A 19,794-nucleotide genomic window follows, 5' to 3' on the forward strand; every position below is an offset into this window, starting at 1 on the left:
CACTGAGGAGGAGGAGGAGGTATGAGGCACTGAGTGAAGGGGCACAGCACTGAGGAGGAGGTATGAGGCACTGAGTGAAGGGGCACAGCACTGAGGAGGAGGAGGAGGTATGAGGCACTGGAGTGAAGGGGCACAGCACTGAGGAGGAGGTATGAGGCACTGAGTGAAGGGGCACAGCACTGAGGAGGAGGAGGAGGTATGAGGCACTGAGTGAAGGGGCACAGCACTGAGGAGGAGGAGGAGGTATGAGGCACTGAGTGAAGGGGCATAGCACTGAGGAGGAGGTATGAGGCAAAGCACTGAGGAGGAGGTATGAGGCACTGAGTGAAGGGGCACAGCACTGAGGAGGAGGTATGAGGCACTGAGTGAAGGGGCACAGCACTGAGGAGGAGGAGGTATGAGGCACTGAGTGAAGGGGCACAGCACTGAGGAGGAGGTATGAGGCACTGAGTGAAGGGGCACAGCACTGAGGAGGAGGAGGTATGAGGCACTGAGTGAAGGGGCACAGCACTGAGGAGGAGGTATGAGGCACTGAGTGAAGGGGCACAGCACTGAGGAGGAGGTATGAGGCACTGAGTGAAGGGGCACAGCACTGAGGAGGAGGAGGTATGAGGCACTGAGTGAAGGGGCACAGCACTGAGGAGGAGGAGGTATGAGGCACTGAGTGAAGGGGCACAGCACTGAGGAGGAGGAGGAGGTATGAGGCACTGAGTGAAGGGGCACAGCACTGAGGAGGAGGAGGAGGTATGAGGCACTGAGTGAAGGGGCACAGCACTGAGGAGGAGGAGGAGGTATGAGGCACTGAGTGAAGGGGCACAGCACTGAGGAGGAGGAGGAGGTATGAGGCACTGAGTGAAGGGGCACAGCACTGAGGAGGAGGAGGAGGTATGAGGCACTGAGTGAAGGGGCACAGCACTGAGGAGGAGGAGGAGGTATGAGGCACTGAGTGAAGGGGCACAGCACTGAGGAGGAGGAGGAGGTATGAGGCACTGAGTGAAGGGGCACAGCACTGAGGAGGAGGAGGAGGAGGTATGAGGCACTGAGTGAAGGGGCACAGCACTGAGGAGGAGGAGGAGGTATGAGGCACTGAGTGAAGGGGCACAGCACTGAGGAGGAGGAGGAGGTATGAGGCACTGAGTGAAGGGGCACAGCACTGAGGAGGAGGAGGAGGTATGAGGCACTGAGTGAAGGGGCACAGCACTGAGGAGGAGGAGGTATGAGGCACTGAGTGAAGGGGCACAGCACTGAGGAGGTATGAGGCACTGAGTGAAGGGGCACAGCACTGAGGAGGTATGAGGCACTGAGTGAAGGGGCACAGCACTGAGGAGGAGGAGGAGGTATGAGGCACTGAGTGAAGGGGCACAGCACTGAGGAGGAGGAGGAGGTATGAGGCACTGAGTGAAGGGGCATAGCACTGAGGAGGAGGTATGAGGCAAAGCACTGAGGAGGAATGAGGCACTGAGTGAAGGGGCACAGCACTGAGGAGGAGGTATGAGGCACTGAGTGAAGGGGCACAGCACTGAGGAGGAGGTATGAGGCACTGAGTGAAGGGGCACAGCACTGAGGAGGAGGAGGTATGAGGCACTGAGTGAAGGGGCACAGCACTGAGGAGGAGGAGGAGGTATGAGGCACTGAGTGAAGGGGCACAGCACTGAGGAGGAGGAGGTATGAGGCACTGAGTGAAGGGGCACAGCACTGAGGAGGAGGAGGTATGAGGCACTGAGTGAAGGGGCACAGCACTGAGGAGGAGGAGGTATGAGGCACTGAGTGAAGGGGCACAGCACTGAGGAGGAGGAGGTATGAGGCACTGAGTGAAGGGGCACAGCACTGAGGAGGAGGAGGAGGTATGAGGCACTGAGTGAAGGGGCACAGCACTGAGGAGGAGGAGGTATGAGGCACTGAGTGAAGGGGCACAGCACTGAGGAGGAGGAGGAGGTATGAGGCACTGAGTGAAGGGGCACAGCACTGAGGAGGAGGAGGAGGTATGAGGCACTGAGTGAAGGGGCATAGCACTGAGGAGGAGGTATGAGGCAAAGCACTGAGGAGGAATGAGGCACTGAGTGAAGGGGCACAGCACTGAGGAGGAGGTATGAGGCACTGAGTGAAGGGGCACAGCACTGAGGAGGAGGTATGAGGCACTGAGTGAAGGGGCACAGCACTGAGGAGGAGGTATGAGGCACTGAGTGAAGGGGCACAGCACTGAGGAGGAGGAGGTATGAGGCACTGAGTGAAGGGGCACAGCACTGAGGAGGAGGAGGTATGAGGCACTGAGTGAAGGGGCACAGCACTGAGGAGGAGGTATGAGGCACTGAGTGAAGGGGCACAGCACTGAGGAGGAGGAGGTATGAGGCACTGAGTGAAGGGGCACAGCACTGAGGAGGAGGAGGAGGTATGAGGCACTGAGTGAAGGGGCACAGCACTGAGGAGGAGGAGGTATGAGGCACTGAGTGAAGGGGCACAGCACTGAGGAGGAGGAGGTATGAGGCACTGAGTGAAGGGGCACAGCACTGAGGAGGAGGAGGTATGAGGCACTGAGTGAAGGGGCACAGCACTGAGGAGGAGGAGGAGGTATGAGGCACTGAGTGAAGGGGCACAGCACTGAGGAGGAGGAGGTATGAGGCACTGAGTGAAGGGGCACAGCACTGAGGAGGAGGAGGAGGTATGAGGCACTGAGTGAAGGGGCATAGCACTGAGGAGGAGGTATGAGGCAAAGCACTGAGGAGGAATGAGGCACTGAGTGAAGGGGCACAGCACTGAGGAGGAGGTATGAGGCACTGAGTGAAGGGGCACAGCACTGAGGAGGAGAAGGTATGAGGCACTGAGTGAAGGGGCACAGCACTGAGGAGGAGGAGGAGGTATGAGGCACTGAGTGAAGGGGCATAGCACTGAGGAGGAGGTATGAGGCAAAGCACTGAGGAGGAATGAGGCACTGAGTGAAGGGGCACAGCACTGAGGAGGAGGTATGAGGCACTGAGTGAAGGGGCACAGCACTGAGGAGGAGGTGGTATGAGGCACTGAGTGAAGGGGCACAGCACTGAGGAGGAGGAGGTATGAGGCACTGAGTGAAGGGGCACAGCACTGAGGAGGAGGAGGTATGAGGCACTGAGTGAAGGGGCACAGCACTGAGGAGGAGGAGGTATGAGGCACTGAGTGAAGGGGCACAGCACTGAGGAGGAGGTATGAGGCACTGAGTGAAGGGGCACAGCACTGAGGAGGAGGTATGAGGCACTGAGTGAAGGGGCACAGCACTGAGGAGGAGGAGGTATGAGGCACTGAGTGAAGGGGCACAGCACTGAGGAGGAGGAGGTATGAGGCACTGAGTGAAGGGGCACAGCACTGAGGAGGAGGTATGAGGCACTGAGTGAAGGGGCACAGCACTGAGGAGGAGGAGGTATGAGGCACTGAGTGAAGGGGCACAGCACTGAGGAGGAGGAGGAGGTATGAGGCACTGAGTGAAGGGGCACAGCACTGAGGAGGAGGAGGTATGAGGCACTGAGTGAAGGGGCACAGCACTGAGGAGGAGGAGGTATGAGGCACTGAGTGAAGGGGCACAGCACTGAGGAGGAGGAGGTATGAGGCACTGAGTGAAGGGGCACAGCACTGAGGAGGAGGAGGAGGTATGAGGCACTGAGTGAAGGGGCACAGCACTGAGGAGGAGGAGGTATGAGGCACTGAGTGAAGGGGCACAGCACTGAGGAGGAGGAGGAGGTATGAGGCACTGAGTGAAGGGGCATAGCACTGAGGAGGAGGTATGAGGCAAAGCACTGAGGAGGAATGAGGCACTGAGTGAAGGGGCACAGCACTGAGGAGGAGGTATGAGGCACTGAGTGAAGGGGCACAGCACTGAGGAGGAGGTGGTATGAGGCACTGAGTGAAGGGGCACAGCACTGAGGAGGAGGAGGTATGAGGCACTGAGTGAAGGGGCACAGCACTGAGGAGGAGGAGGTATGAGGCACTGAGTGAAGGGGCACAGCACTGAGGAGGAGGAGGTATGAGGCACTGAGTGAAGGGGCACAGCACTGAGGAGGAGGTATGAGGCACTGAGTGAAGGGGCACAGCACTGAGGAGGAGGTATGAGGCACTGAGTGAAGGGGCACAGCCCTGACACTGTATTATATTGGGGGAGGTGTGAGGCACACATGCCGGGTGACAGTTGGGGGAGGTGTGAGGCACACATGCCGGGTGACAGTTGGGGGAGGTGTGAGGCACACATGCCGGGTGACAGTTGGGGGAGGTGTGAGGCACACCTCGGGATGTCACCAATGAGGTATAAGGCACGGCTCCCCTCCCCCTCCTCACACTCACCTGCACAGGGAGCTCAGCCCGATCGGAGGAAGCCATCTTCCCAGACCTCACCAATCCACCGCCGAGCGCACAAACACCAGCCAGGCCGGAGCGGAGCGCCGAGCGCCGGACTCTGACCCCGGCCAGGCCTCCGGATCACGTGACTGGCGCTGTCGACGAGAGTAGTGTGTCATGTGACTGCGCATGTGCAGAGATGATAGAGATCTCTCTCCATATCCACCAGGGTTGTCATCCTCAATATGTAGCCAATCAAATGCTGATCATACAGCATACATTTCTTTTTACTTTTAGATAGAGTGGTGAAGGGTTAGAACCCACGTCAGTTTTTTTTGTGTCCCATGGGGGAAATTTCCCTTCACTTCCAGTCCCAGAGGAGCAACAGGAAGTCAGATGAAGTTTCCGAAACTGAGTGCTAGTTCCATCCTAGGCCTGGATCACACCTATGGATTTTGCAGAAACACACTACAGTTCATATAACATGGTTTCCTATGGGTCACGTTCACATCTGTGCGTTTTAAGAAAAGGGTCAGTCCCAGTTCACACGAATGCGATCACACTTTGTTCATTCGAACCGCTGCGGGTGGCAATGTTAAAGGGTCTGTAAACCCTCAAGGTTTTTCACCTTAATGCATTCTATGCATTAAGGTGAAAAACCCTTTATAGTGCAGCCCCATCAAGACCCCCCCTGCACACCAGCTCCAGCCACTGTCTCTGGTCCTGATTGGATAGATTGATAGCAGCAGGAGCATTGGCTCCCACTGCTGTCAATCAAAGCCAGTGACACGGGGCAGGGCTGCACGGGTGCCCCCAGGGAATGCGGGTCTCTGTGGGGGCATTTGAGAAGAGGAGGAGCCAAGAACGCCGCTGGGGGACCCCAGAAGAGGAGGATCGGGGCCGCTCTGTGCAAAAGTACAGGTGCCCCTATTGGAGGATTTCCTCTCACATCCTGTACTGCTGACAATGCTAAAACGTTGGATTTCCCCTCACTTTCCTTTTCAGTGACAGTGGTCACCAGCACAAACAGATGATGAATCTATCCAACGGGGACACATAGCAATGAAAACCTGACAGAGGGTCCAACCTTCCCCACACCTATCCGGATAAAAAAAAAAAAAAAAAAAAAAGGTTCAGCCTAGAGACACAATCTTGTAAAGTGCTTTGAGAAACTACCTATGAAGGTGATATATAAAAAAAGTTTATTATTATTATTGTTATTATTATTATCATTATTATTATTGTTATCATTATTCTTATTATTATCATTATTATTATTGTTATCATTATCCTTATGATTACTATCATTATTATTATCGTCATTATTATTATTATTGTCATCATTATTATTGCTATTATTATTATCATTATTATTATTGTTATTATTATTATTATCATTATCATGATCGTTATTATTATCATTATTCTTATAATTACTATCATTATTATTATTATTATTGTTATTATGGGGGTGGGAGGGTCACTGAGCAGAGATGAAGTACTGTGATTGGATTATACAGGCGGAGCTCCGCCCCTCCAGGGATACAATGTGACTTCACATACTTCCAGGAAGGTGTGATCTCTGTATTTGAGTCCTGTGACATTGTATCTAATACCATGATTATCATACATACACCCTGTATAATAATACAATATATACACCGCCTCCCCATCTATACAATATACAGTACACACCGCCTTCTACATAGGGGGACACTCTGCACACTTCCAGCCGGTGGCAGTGAAGGAGTGGAGGGGGCGTGGGGAACTACAATTCCCGGCATGCTCTGCGGCCCCGGAATGCGGAAGTGCCCGGCGGGGGCTTGTCAGACACGTGACCAGATCCTGGGCAGAGGGTGAGGGTATGAAGCGCTGTGTGCTGAGTGTGAGGGGCACCCGGGAGAGACATGGGGTGGCCGCCTCTTCACTGCAGGAGCTGCATGACAAAGGTGAGAGGGGGGAGGTACCGAGCCATAGGGAGAGACTCCATTCTACCTCTGATGTCATACACGTCATTTTGTTTATAAACATAACTTTTTTATTTAAATGCTTTTTTATTTCATTACAAAAAAAAAAAAAAAATAACAGTTTTATCTTTAGAAAGAGAAGGGGCAATTGTAACCATTGTAGAGTTATTGCTACACACCGTGTTGTTCTATTTTATTATTTAGGGATGAAGTAAAGATATTGATTGCAGAAGATCATGTAATAGCACTTCCTAATTAATGATGAAATATATATGTATTATTATTATTATTATTAAAATATATATATATATATATATATATATATATATATATATATATATATATATATATATATTATTTTTTTTTTTTTAAATAATAATAATAATAATAATATTAATAATAGTTGTTGTTTCTTTGTTTCTGATGGCAGTTGGACAGCCAAATATAACTCAATGACAATATTACCAGTCTGATTTTCTGAAAAGGGGAGGAAGTTTAGCTATCCTTTATATATATATATATATATATATATATATATATATATATATATATATATATATATAATAGTGTATGTATTGTGTCAGTACTGTTTGCCCTCATGTTGTAAAACACTGCACAAACTACTGACGTTATATAAATCCTGTATAATAAAACACACACACACACACACACACACTAAATTACCAAAAGTATTATGACGCCTGCCTTTACACGAACTTGACTGGCATCCCAGTCTTACTCCATAATGTTCAATATTGAGCTGGCCCACCCTTTGCAGCTATAACATCTTCAACTCCTTCTGGGAAGGCCGTCCGCAAGGTTTAGGAGTGTGTCTATGGGGATGTTTGACCATTCTTCCAGATGCGCTTTTGTGAGGTCAGGCACTGATGTTGGGCCAGAAGGCCTGACTCTGTCTCCACTCTAATTTATCCCAAAGGTGTTCTATCGGGTTGAGGTCAGGACTCTGTGCAGGCCAGTCACGTTCCTCCACCCCAAACTCACTCATTTATGTCTTTATGGACCTTGCTTTGTGCACTCGTCCAAATCATTTGGTGGAGGGGGGATTATGGTGTTGGGGTTGTTTTTCAGGGGTTGGGCCCCTTGGTTCCAGTGAGGAGAACTCTTAAGGCGTCAGCATAGCAAGACATTTTGGACAATTTCATGCTCCCAACTTTGTGGAAACAGTTTGGGGATGGCCCCTTCCTGTTCCAACATGACTGAGCACCAGTGCACAAAGCAAGGTCCATAAAGACATGGATGAGCAAGTTTGGGGCGGAGGAACTTGATTGGCCTGCGCAGAGTCCTGACCTCAACCCGATAGAACACCTTTTTGATGAATTAGAGTGGAGACTGCGAGCCAGGCCTTCTCGTCCACATCAGTGCCTGACCTCACAATTGCGCTTCTGGAAGAATGGTCAAACATTCCCATAGACACACTCCTAAACCTTGTGGACAGCCTTCCCAGAAGAGTTGAAGCTGTTATAGCTGCAAAGGGTGGGCCAACTCAATATTGAACCCTACAGACTAAGACTGGGATGCCATTAAAGTTCATGTAAAGGCAGGTGCCCCATAACTTTTGGCAACATAGTGCCTTTTAAAGCGGTATTAAACCAAAAATGTAATACCATCCTGCTTACCAATCATTAGATGTGGTGGCTGCATTAATTTTCTTCTTTTTTTTAGCTTTTTTTCCCCTCTGTTTTTACCTGGTGATCTGGCCACTAGTATTTGCATTTTTGTATGTTTTTTTTTTTTTTGGCCCTCTAAATGATGATGATTATTATTATTATTAAAGATTTATAAAACAGAAATCTGCTTAGAAACTTTACACACCCCCTCTTTTTATGACCCCCTGCTGACTGTTAGTCAGGGTTGCTCTCAACTAACATACTTTCCTGTTCTGTAGATCCAGTATTCACAGTGCAGGAAAGTATGTTAGTTGAGAACAACCCTGACTAACAGTCAGCAGGGGGTCATGAAAAGGGGGGGGGGGGCACATGGGGAGTGAAGTTCCTAAGCAGATTTCTGTTTTTATTTATTAGCATTAAAAGTCTTGAATGTGGACCCCACGAAGGAGCCGGTCACTCTGGTCCTGGCAGAAGATGGGACGATTGTGGAAGATGAGGACTATTTTCTCTGTTTACCTGAAGACACAGAGTTCCTGATTCTTCAAGGAAACAAGAAATGGGCTCCAACCTCAGTAGGTATGTGATAGAAATGATATGCATGGAAGTAGATTTATTTTCTATCTATTAGATTTTTTTTTTTTTAGTTAAAGCAAAAAAATAATAATTGGTGTGCATGTATGATAAGGGGGGGTGAGGGGTCCTACAATACAAGGACTGCACTGAGAGTGCTGTGACATTCCCTCAGATGGAGGCACTGCATGGCTGGCCCGGGAGTCGGTAGAGCTGGATGACGTTGATGGCCCTGGAACGCCAAGGTGGAAGGTATTGGCTGCACAGCTGAGGGAGAACCTGTCTAACATCATTCTATTTGCAGAGTCAGACTTTCAGGTATGTAGAACACTGATTGATCTTTCCTGCTTTGTGAAAACAAGCCGTGTGTCTGTCTACATCAGAAAAGAACTTTGAATTTTCTGTCAGGAAAGTTTATTTTGCAAAGGTTCAATTTACTTGCTTCCTGTTCTTCAATTTACTTGCTTCCTTCCTATAAACTTTCTCTGCTCTGGACAGCAAGAGAAAGGGAAAATGCTATATATGCTTCATGTGCAGGTAAAGGCAGGCGTCCCAATAAAGTGTGCCTGTCTATGTAGGAGAGATGGATATATATATATGTGTGTGTGTGTGTGTGTGTATATGTGTGTGTATACATACATACATACACACATACACACACACACACACACACACATCCATCTCTCCTACATAGACAGGCACACTTTTTATATATATATTTTCACTATCTTACAAAACTGAGTACATCCCTCACATTTCTGTAAATATTTTATTCTATCTTTTCATGTGACATCAGCCGAGAGCGGACTTTAGCCCACAGTCAGCTGAATACGGGTCACAGAAGTGGTTGACGCATTTCACACAGCTAACTATGCTCATAACCCCTAACTTATTTTACAGCTGCAAAATAAGTGTTGTAAAATGGTAGCATGTCATAAACTGTAACATGAAAAATTATATCAGCTACCATGGCCAACCTTCTTCTGGAAATGCGTGCTTTCCTATATCTGGTCTCGCTATTTTGGAGTGGCTGTTCCAGAACAAATATGTAGAAGTTCTAACTAATGTTGCTGGGTATATACTAGTTGTGAATCGACAAAGATGCTGAAGCCACTGAACCGGTGTGACAGCCAGGCACATAATAATTTCATCTTTTATCTGTACTTTCTGTAGACTCTGATAGATGTAAAAACAGAGGAACTCAGCAAAGAGGTGGCCATGTCACTCAAAAAGACAGAAATGCTGCAGGATACACTTCAAGGGCTCCTGGACCGCCGGGAAGAGGAGCGTCAGTGCAAGGAGCTTCTTCAACTGTATTTGGTGGCTGTGGGGAAGGATGATGTAGATGGCTCTCGGCTTCCAGGTGAGTGTATGGAGCAGATAATACCACGTAGTGCTCCAAATATAACCTCTTGCCGCTAAAATAACATATATGCGCAGTGGCAAGGAGGTTGGGTTTTTAAATGCACATATGCGTCCATGGGTGGCGGAGCTTTCTGTGCTGAAAGCATGCTTACTGCACACTCCCAGCATAGTGAACGAGCTGTCAAAGTCCACTTTGGTCCATACCAGCGACCGGGAGTTGTCAGGTTGTCAGGACCGGTTCTTTATCACGTGACCACTGAAAGCCAATCCCAGTGGTCACGTAAATCCTCTGCAACCTCCCCAGGTGTATACAATCTATTAAAGGGATGCCAGGGTTGGCCGCAGTGGCAGCTGGTGCTTAAAATTTTTTGGGGTTGCAAACAAACGGAAAAATTCTGAACACCCCCCCCGGTCATATGCAGTCGCGTGTGCCCGTCATATGCAGTCGCGTGTGCCCGTCATATGCAGTCGCGTGTGCCCGTCATATGCAGTCGCGTGTGCCCGTCATATGCAGTCGCATGTGCCCGTCATATGCAGTCGCATGTGCCCGTCATATGCAGCCCCCCCCCCCTGCGTGGCTCTGACAGAGGGGACTTACTGCAGCAGCTCCTCTCCAATGCACCAGAGTGGCGGCGGCGACCTCGGCTCCAGCGTATCTCCTCCGCTCCTCTTCCTAAGCACCAGGCATCCCATAGGGTGGCCTGGTGCTTTGGCCAATTATGAAACGGGTCTGACGCCCTGCCTCCTGATTGGCGGGGAGGAAGCTTAGTGTGAAAATAGCGAAAATTAATTCGCTATTGTCACATAATTGGGTGGGATTAGGGCGCACTCTCTGCGCCCTGAGCCCACCCTATTTTGAAGCCTGTTAGAGCCTCTGGCTCTAATCGGGTGCTTCAAAAAGTACCACCCCTGCCATAGGAATCCATGCGTCCGGCGTCCTGAAAGGGGCCGGGCGCATGGATGGGGGGGGGGGGCGCGGCAGCGCCCACAGTGCACCCACAGTGCACAGTCCGCCACTGGTTGGCCGGGAAGGTGTTAAAGGATGGCCTCCAGTTGAGAGGATGGAGCAGACAATACCTGGTGTGCTAAATTTAAAATGAAACTACTCTGCTTTTTGGCAAGTACACGTTTTTGAATTCATATTGTAAAGTTTTCCCCCGGAGTGATTTTTGATGTAACGTTTGTGTATTCACCCTAGAAAATGCCCCCATGTGATGGTGGGCCTCCATGATTAAAGGGACTTGCTTGTCTTTAATTTTCATGACGGTTTCTTAAAGTTAAGCTCCAGCCATTTCCACTAGAACAGAAAGTGATGAGAAATCCAACATTTTGCAGTTGTCACTGAAACAGGAGATGAGGGGAAATGTGCCAGTGGAGACACCTAGTGACATCTGTCTGATGGGGATATTTCCCCTTACTTTGGGGAGATTTACTAAAACTGGAGCACTCGGAATCTTGTGCAGCTGTGCATGGTAGCCAATCAGCTTGTTCATTTAGGCTTTGAAAATAAAACCTGGAAGCTGATTGGGTTCTGTGCACAGCTGAACCAGATTTTGCACCCTTCAGTTTTAGTGAATAACCCCCATTCTGTTGTATTTGTGGGCTAGGAAATGAGGTGTAAACTCCTTTTTTTTTTTTTTTTTTTTTTTTTTTTTTTTTTTTGTGGACATACTGTAGACAGCAAGAAGTACCTGACAGGGGTTCTAACCTTCCACCACATTAACCATAGCTGAAAAAAATGTTTTCCACCTTAACATACAGATATTTATCCACCCCCCCCCCCCCCTCCCCTTCCTTAAATGTCTGTCTGATCTTTCCAAAGGGGCATCACAGAAAATGGCTGAAGCAGATAATGAGGAGGAAGGGGCAAGCCAAAAAACTCAGCTCCCCAGCCAAGTACTTCGAATATTAAAGGAAAAAAAAATGCCACATCTCAGCTTATCAAATGAACAGCTGGAAGTGAGTATGGTGTCTGAATGTGATGATTTACAGCAAGATCTGGGCAGCACAGAGGTTAAACTGGCCAATAATGTATATACAGCCTGAATGTATACTTCTTACAGTAGAACTGTGACCAGGCTCCGGACGTTCAATTATATGCATATTCTTTAACCACTTCGGCCCTGGAAGGATTTAACCCCCCCCCCCCCCCCTTCCTTCCTGACCAGAGCACTTTTTTGCGATAGGGCACTGGGTCGCTTTAACTGACAGTTGCACAGTCGTGCGACGTTGCACCCAAACAAAATTGACGTCCCTTTTTTTTTTTTTTTTTTTTTTCCCCCACAAATAGAGATTTCTTTTGATGGTATTTGATCACATCTGCGGTTTTTATTTTTTGCGCTATAAACCAAAAAAGCAACAATTTTGGAAAAAAAGCAATATTTTTTTTTTTTTTTTTACTTTTTGCTATAATAAATATATAAAAAAAAACTAATTTCTTTCTCAGTTTAGGCCGATATGTATTCTTCTACATGTTTTTGGTAAAATAAAAAAAATCGTAATAAGCGTATATTGATTGGTTTGCGCAAAAGTTATAGTGTCTACAAAATAGGGGATAGATTTATGGCCTTTTTATTATTGAAATTTTTTTTTTTTTTTTTTTTTTAGTAATGGTGGCGATCACACTGTGACATTGTGGCGCACACATCGGACACGTTTGACACTATTTTGGGACCAGTGACATTTACCCAGCAATCAATGCTATAAAAATGCACTGATTACTGTGTAAATGACACTGGCAGGGAAGGGGTTAAACACTAGGGGGCGGTCAAGGGGTTAACTGTGTTCTAACTGTAGGGGGGGGGGGGGGGATGGGCTCACTAGAACATGACAGAAATCACTGCTCCCGATTACTGGGAGCAGTAGATCCCTGTAATTTTTGCTAGGCAGAACAGGGAAATGCCTTGTTTACATAGGCATCTCCCTGTTCTGCCTCCCTGTGTCACAATCGTGGGCCACCGGCGGACACCGTGTCCGCAGGAGTGCGCCCACTAGCCCACGATTTAAATGGGACATTATAGGTACGCCCATTTGCGCAGCCGTGCCATTGTGCCGACGTACATCGTCATGCGCTGGTCGGCAAGCAGTTAAGAAAGAATTGGACAGGCAGAGGGCAAAGGACTAGTTGCCTGTGGTCTCCCTACAGCTGATCTTTTACCAATACTGACTTACTCTGCGTGGGGGCAACCATATTGGTAGAGGCAGGGCTTTGCTTCCTTATCTTAGAGCCTCCAGCAAAAGAGAGCAATGAGCAGCACAAGTAGTAGTGCAATCTCACCTTTTATCTTCTGAGACTAACAGATCAAAAGCACTGCATGCATCGAGTGCTTCAGATGTATGGCTATAAGGCTGTAGGCATAGGAGTGCCTAGACACACTCGCATACTTGAAAGTGCCCTGCTATTTTTTGACACAACAAAAGGTACATTTTTCAGGGTTTTACTTATTGACAATAAGTGAGAGTAACCTCTGACATTTTTTTTTTTACCTATGGGTAAGCCTGCACCGTTTAGGAGATATTTACTGTACATGCAGCTGGTGACCAGTGGCGGCTGGTGTGTGTTTGTTTTTTTTCTTGTTTTTTTGAGGAGGGGGGCGGCAAAGAAACAACCCCCCCCCTGCTGTTTGCCGGTCGATCCAGTACTCGCCCCATCCTGGCGGGTGGCAGGCAGCAGCTTGGCTCAGAGTCCTCTTCTCCATGGCGGCTTCCAGCTCATCCCCTCTTCAGCGTCCAATAGGATCGCCTATCCTTTCAGTCAATCGGGTGGCCGGTGTCAAAACCCGCTTCCTGATTGGGTGGGAGGAGGATCAGTGTTACAACAGCGAATGTTCATTCGCTGTTGTAACGCACCTGGGTGGTCTGAGAGCGCACTCTCTACGACCCGAGCCCACTCTATATTGAAGCCTATTAGAGCCGCTGGCTCTAATCGGTGCTTCAAAAAAACAGCCCCTCTCTGTTGCAATTAATGCACTGATGTCCTAAAAGGGGCCGGACACACGGATAGGGGAGGCGGCGCCCATGCGCCCTTAATGGACGGGCCGCCCCTGCCAGTGACATTATATGCAGTTTGAAGGAAGAGCCACCCAGGCTGTTCCTTCAGAGTCCCGCGCTTTAAACGGTGGCCCCCGCAAACATGCATGGGAGTGATGTCATCGCGGCTCTGACCAGTCAGGCGGCTGGAGTCCGTGAACCTGGAAGGAAGACCGGATAACGATGGGAGTGCCTGCAGCCGTGACAAGTTGGCTTCGTTTTCAGGTAAGTTTATCATAATTTGCTAGTGTGCAATGCATACCTTGCAGGTGAGAGGAAAAAAAAGAACACCCAGCGGTTTACTATCGCTTTAACATTTCTAAACATGTCAATTTTTTTTTTTTTTTTGGAGTTCAGGTCCACTTAACAAGTGTAAATAAGGAGCCTTCTTTGACCCCCTGTAGTTTCAGCACTGTGGAGTAATTCATCCTCCCAAGGTTTACTGTTCATTTCAGCAGATCAGGCCCCCCTGTTGCTCTCTCCCTACAGTGGCATGGCCTCATTCTAATCTCTAATGTAAACACAGATCAGGTACACAGGAAGAGGTAAGAGAGCAGAGTACTCGCACCTGACTGAAATTGCTTCACTGCATTGCTGTATTTTGAGAATTAATTTTCCCACAGTGTCTGCAGCTACAGAAGTCACTGAGAGCTTGTTTCAAAGTAACATTGGGTTCACAGTAGTGCAAATTGGATGCGGATTTCCTTGTATCCAATTCACATGACAGGAGGTTGTGACTGGCTCTCTATGGAGCCGGTTCACATATCTCCGGGGGTGGCTGCGGAGCGACTTGCACAGAAGTCCTGTGCGTCTTTGGCTCTGTTTCAGGGCTGAATTCAGGCAAAAAATTTGGCCCTGATTCTTCCCTGAAATGGAGAACAGGGACGCACCGGACCCCTTCTGCGAGCCGCATGCGGCCTAGATGTGAACCCAACCTTTATATTCTTTATTTTTATTTTCTCCCTTTTTTTAAAATTTTTTTTTATACTTGCCTGCTCTGTGCCCTGATCCTCCACTTCTGGGGTCCCTCGCTGGCGCTCCTCTTCAGCAAGTGGCCCCATATGAAGCTGCTTCCTATGGGGGCACTTCGTGCGGGCTCGTAGCTGAGCCGCCTTGTCTGCGTCTGACACAGGGCAGCTCGGCCCTGTCCCCTGCTCCCTCGTCACAGAATTTGATTGTAGTGTAGTGTAGTGAGGAGGAGTAGAGCCACTGCTCTCTTGCACAGTGCTGGATCGAGCTTGGGCTCAGGTAAGTATAAGGAGGGTGAGGGAGGACACATGCAGCACAGAAGGTGTTTTACCCTAATGCATTAGGGTAAAAAAACCCTAAGGCTATAAACCACTCTCAGGCTTATTTACTGCTTGTTAAAGCTGAGTTCCACCCAAGAATGGAGCTTCCGCTTTAAGTGAAGTTGACCCCTGACATGCCACATTTGGCAGCGGATACCCTCTTTTTAGAGACACCCGGCTCCTACTTCCTCCTGGGGCTCCATGGCGCCGGAAGGAAGATCACCTCCCCCCCCCCCCCCTCCCTGCAGCCTTCTGGGACATGTCACAGGTCCCAGAAGTTTGCCTGGCCAATCGCAGCGCGCAGCACGACTCCCGCGTGCGTAGTGCGTGCCCGGCTGTGAAGCCACAGCCAGGTGCCCACAGTCAGAATGCCGGCACCGTGAAGAGGAGGGGGAGAGAACCAGGGCTTCGCTGGACCATGGGACAGGCGAGTATCCGATTATTAAGTCAGCAGCTACACTTTTTTTTTTTTTTTTTTTTTTTTTTTTGTAGCGGCTGATTTTTATATGGGTGAAACTCCCGCTTTAAGAACATCTAGATGTTTGACTATCCATAGCTTGGCTGCAGTCTTACAGTAAAGCTAAAGTCTAGGCAGTTATCAGACACATTCATGTAGCACTGCAATCACGAATGCATCATTCAGTTTATTTTTTATATTCAAGAACCTGAATTTGACCTTGTATCAGCCTCCCGCAGTCTCTGTACAGCAGGGCTGGAGTGAGAGGAAGAAGCAGCAGAAGGAGCCAGTCAGTTCATGTGCTGACAAGAAGCATGCTGATAGGAGGAGAAAGCAGAGTGGCAGACAGATGAGCTCATCTCTGTGCTGCCTCTCCTTTCACCGTCCAGTTGCAGGCTGGGGGTGGGTTGAGGACAACCTGGACTCAGAGGAAGTGGGTTGAATGATGCTGACTATCAGACTGAGGACATCTTGTGGCACAAAAAAACCACTTGAGGAGAAATCGCTGAAATAAACAAATATTGCCACAAAAGCCGGTTTTGTTATTTTTTTATTTATTTTCATTTTTGTCAGGAGTTCTGAGTTAAGATTTACCAACAACTGTGTAGTTCAAGACTCTAAGTTGATATTGCACTGCATAGTTTTTGATCAGAGCACTAATTGCTTTGTTTCATTCCTGTTTAACCCCTTGTTATCCACTAACAGTATATTTACTGCTAGTGGGCAGCACAGCCACACACTGCAACATACTGGTATGATTCGAGCCACTCCCTGGATTTTGGATGCCCACCCCTGCTAATCTGCATTGTTATTGGATACAGCAGGAGTTTGTCAGCAGGTTACAGACAATGATTTTGGCTGCATAACTGCTCATCGGCTGTGGCCAATCGCAGCACAGAGTTCTGTGTTTACAACCACACAGAACACCAAGCTGGCTGTTTCTTTTCCCTGAATTCAGGGAGAAAAGCCAGCCATATTCTGTGAGTAAAAGCAGCACACATACACTTGTTAGGCACACAGTTAACCCCTTCATTGCCCTTCTGATCAATCCCTGTCAGCCGTTAGTGTCATTAGTACAGTGTATAGTATGATCACTGTATTGGTGTCAGTTAGTGTCCCTCCCAGCCAGTGCCAGATTGTCCACCACACTATAAGTCGCTGATCCCCACTGTTACCAGTATAGGGTCATGGCTGCGTAGATTCCAGTGTGTGTGTGAAAATATATATATATATATATATATATATATATATATATATATATATATATATATATATATATATATATATATATATATATATATATATATATACACACCATAGTTTTGTAGACGTTATAACTTTCACACAAACCAATTCAGCACTTCCCGCCCACCATATAGCAAAATGATGGCCGGAAAGTGGTTTCGTTATCCTGACCGGGCGTCATATGACATCAAGCAGAATAAGCCGCTGGCGCGCAGTCTGACACACCACATCTCCGATCTTGGTAAAGAGCCTATGACGTAGGCTCTTTACCATGTGATCAGCTGTGTCCAATCACAGTGTAAACGGGAAGAACCGTTTATCGGCTTTTCCTCCACTCGCACTGACAGGCGCGAGTAGAGGAGAGCAAATCGGCTGCTCTCCTGGCGGGGGGGTCTGCGCTGATAATCAGCGCATTGATTATCATTGCAGACCCAACAAGGATGCCCACTTCAGGCCACCAGGGGTGCCAATCAGTCCCCTTTAGGATGGCACTCGGTGCCCATCCATAATGCCTATGAGTGCATATCAGTACCGCCCATCAGTGCTGCATATAAGTGCCTCATCATCTGTGCCAATCAGTGCCCGTCAGGGCAGCCTCATCAGTGCTCATCAGTGAAGGAGAAAATGTATTACTTACTTACAAAGTTTTGTAACTGAAACAAAGAAAACTTTGTGAAGAAGTTTGATTTTATTGGATATGTTTTGTAACAGAGTAGAAAATATTGTTTTTTTTTTTTTTTTGTTTTGTTTTTTTTTTAACATAATAAAAAATAAACCGAGTGGTGATCAAATGCCAAAAGAAAGCTCTATTTGTGTAAAAAAAAATTATAAAAATCTTCCAGAGATCAAGTGGTTAATCCCGGCTTTTCTTTTCTCCAGGCTGTTTGCGCTCAGGACTCGGGCACCTTATCAGCGGACTTGAACATCAGTTTGCAGGATGCCCAGCAGATGCAGACGGGGTGCCAGGAACAGCTAGACCTGCGTCTCGAGCAAGTGCAATGTATGAACTCTCTGGCAAGCAAATCTCAGAACAAGAGAAAATATCTTCCCTGAGGCACTGGGGGGAGGAAACCAGAGCGAGGTCACACATGAGGTGTAAAGGCCGGGTGTGACACGGCTTATAAAGTGCTAGTTATCCAACATGCCCCAGCAAGAAGAATCATATGACTCCTTATGGACTGCATCCAATGATTTTACAAGCCTGACCTAGTTTATGCCAGGCAAAGCTTTTAAAGTAAACCTGGACTTGGTAAAATGTAAAGGTTGCCATTGCTAACCTTCTCCTGAAATATGCTCAGTGCCTGCTGCTGATCCAATGGTTTCAGTGGTTTCTGAGTCCGTTATTCAGCAACAAGTAGGCAGATTAGGAGTTCTGCCTGTATTTGCTTTCTGAGTCAGTGAGCTTTTAAACCAGGGAAGACCAGCTTTAATATTCCCTTATTACAGATTGTCTTGAAGTGCACGTAACCTTTAAACTAAAAGTCCACTTATCGTTTTTGTCCATTGCTGAACTTCACCTAACTCCCCTCCACTGATTTTATACTTTTAGCTTGACTTGATGGCCACAACCTTCGATGATTGTTTTAGATTTTGACCGTGCCTGTGCTCTACAACCCCATAGGGTTTGATTTTACCAAAGGCAAATTTGCCCCACAGCCTAAAGTGGAACTTTAGTCCAAAAAATTAAGCTCTGCTTAAAGGATAAGTTCACTTTGTTAAATAAATGCACATTTTTTTTTGCAGGTAAAAAAAAAAAAATGTGCATTTATTATTTTTTTTGTTTTTGTTGCAGGAGCCTGTAAAGCATTGCACCAGCGCTCTGCAGATCTCCTGCAGATCTGCCAATGTATCTGTGTGCCTGTACATTCCGTACGGACAAGAAGATACTCTTAAGGGAAGTCATAAATGTGAAGCATTCAAAATTACAGGAAAAAGCAATCACAGCTAAAATGAAGGCCATTTGGCTAAAAGTGAATAGTTATAAGAAGAAATTCCTTTAGAACAAATAGTCCATAGTATATTTAACCAATCCAGTGCGATATATATGCGAAGCAATCATATCCAATCGAGTGAACCTCCACTAACAGATTACAAACTCACCAGATTCAATGGCTGCCATTACAGCAGCATGGAAGCCTCAAACACATTATGGAGATTCCCCTGGAAACATCTAATTAGATCACTGCCTTCAAAGATAAAGAATCGGATCCAGCTAGAAACGAGCTCGCCCAGAGGGAGTCTAAGCCCCATACACACTATTAGATATTCTGCAGATTTTTGTCTTCAGATTTACCAAAACCACGTAGTGCAAGGGCCAGCCTGATTGCATACAAATTGAAACTCTTAAGGTTTGACCTCATATTATATGGTTTTGGTAAATCTGAAGACAAAAATATGCAGAAAATCTAATAGTGTGTATGGGACTTTATAGTGTAGTATGTTTTATTCCAAAGGTTAAAAGCACATAAAATTAAAACAAAACTCACATAAGGCTGCTGCTGGCGACCCAGAATCGCTCAGCAGCAAGACGTCAATGCCAGTACCATGCCCTATAGGCATGGTAGCTTATGTTTCCAGCTGGATCCGGTTCTTTCTTTGGATCACAAAGGGATGTTTCCAGGGAAATCTCCATAATGTGTTTCAAGGCTTCCATGCTGCTGTAATGGCAGCCATTGAATCCGGTGAGTTTGCAATCTTTCTGTTGGTGGTTCACTCGATTGCTTCACATCTTTCTCCCTGGATTGGTGACATAGACTATTGTTTTGTTCTAAAGGAATTATTTCTTATTGACTCGTCACTTTTAGCCAAATGGCTTTCATTTTAGCTATATGATTGCTATTTACTGTCATTGTGAACGTTTTTACATTTGTGACTTCACTTATGGGCGCTACACTTTTATACTATTTACTTTTTAAGTTGGCTATACTAATGTGTTAGCCACCTTG

General features: G+C 47.3%; 2 protein-coding genes across 2 annotated transcripts in view; one reads left to right on the forward strand and one right to left on the reverse strand.

Annotated features, from left to right (window-relative positions):
- Nucleotides 1-4,488, reverse strand: part of PEX14 (peroxisomal biogenesis factor 14) — a 272,999-nt gene extending 268,511 nt beyond the window's left edge. Inside the window, exon 1 of the mRNA XM_073603474.1 lies at nucleotides 4,306-4,488. Coding sequence (XP_073459575.1) covers nucleotides 4,306-4,341 — 36 coding nt within the window. The 5' untranslated portion in view covers nucleotides 4,342-4,488. The remainder of the gene's footprint in view (nucleotides 1-4,305) is intronic.
- A 1,583-nt stretch (nucleotides 4,489-6,071) lies between these two features.
- On the forward strand, nucleotides 6,072-18,824 carry LOC141111305 (DNA fragmentation factor subunit alpha-like). The gene is made up of 6 exons (XM_073603475.1): nucleotides 6,072-6,248; nucleotides 8,309-8,470; nucleotides 8,640-8,782; nucleotides 9,638-9,827; nucleotides 11,652-11,788; nucleotides 17,729-18,824. The coding sequence occupies exons 1-6, from the start codon at nucleotides 6,164-6,166 to the stop codon at nucleotides 17,900-17,902; spliced, it is 891 nt and encodes a 296-aa protein (XP_073459576.1). The 5' UTR covers nucleotides 6,072-6,163; the 3' UTR covers nucleotides 17,903-18,824.
- The last annotated feature ends 970 nt before the right edge of the window (nucleotides 18,825-19,794 follow it).

The sequence above is a fragment of the Aquarana catesbeiana genome, linkage group LG10 (assembly GCF_042186555.1).
Source record: "Aquarana catesbeiana isolate 2022-GZ linkage group LG10, ASM4218655v1, whole genome shotgun sequence".
NCBI lineage: Eukaryota > Metazoa > Chordata > Amphibia > Anura > Ranidae > Aquarana > Aquarana catesbeiana.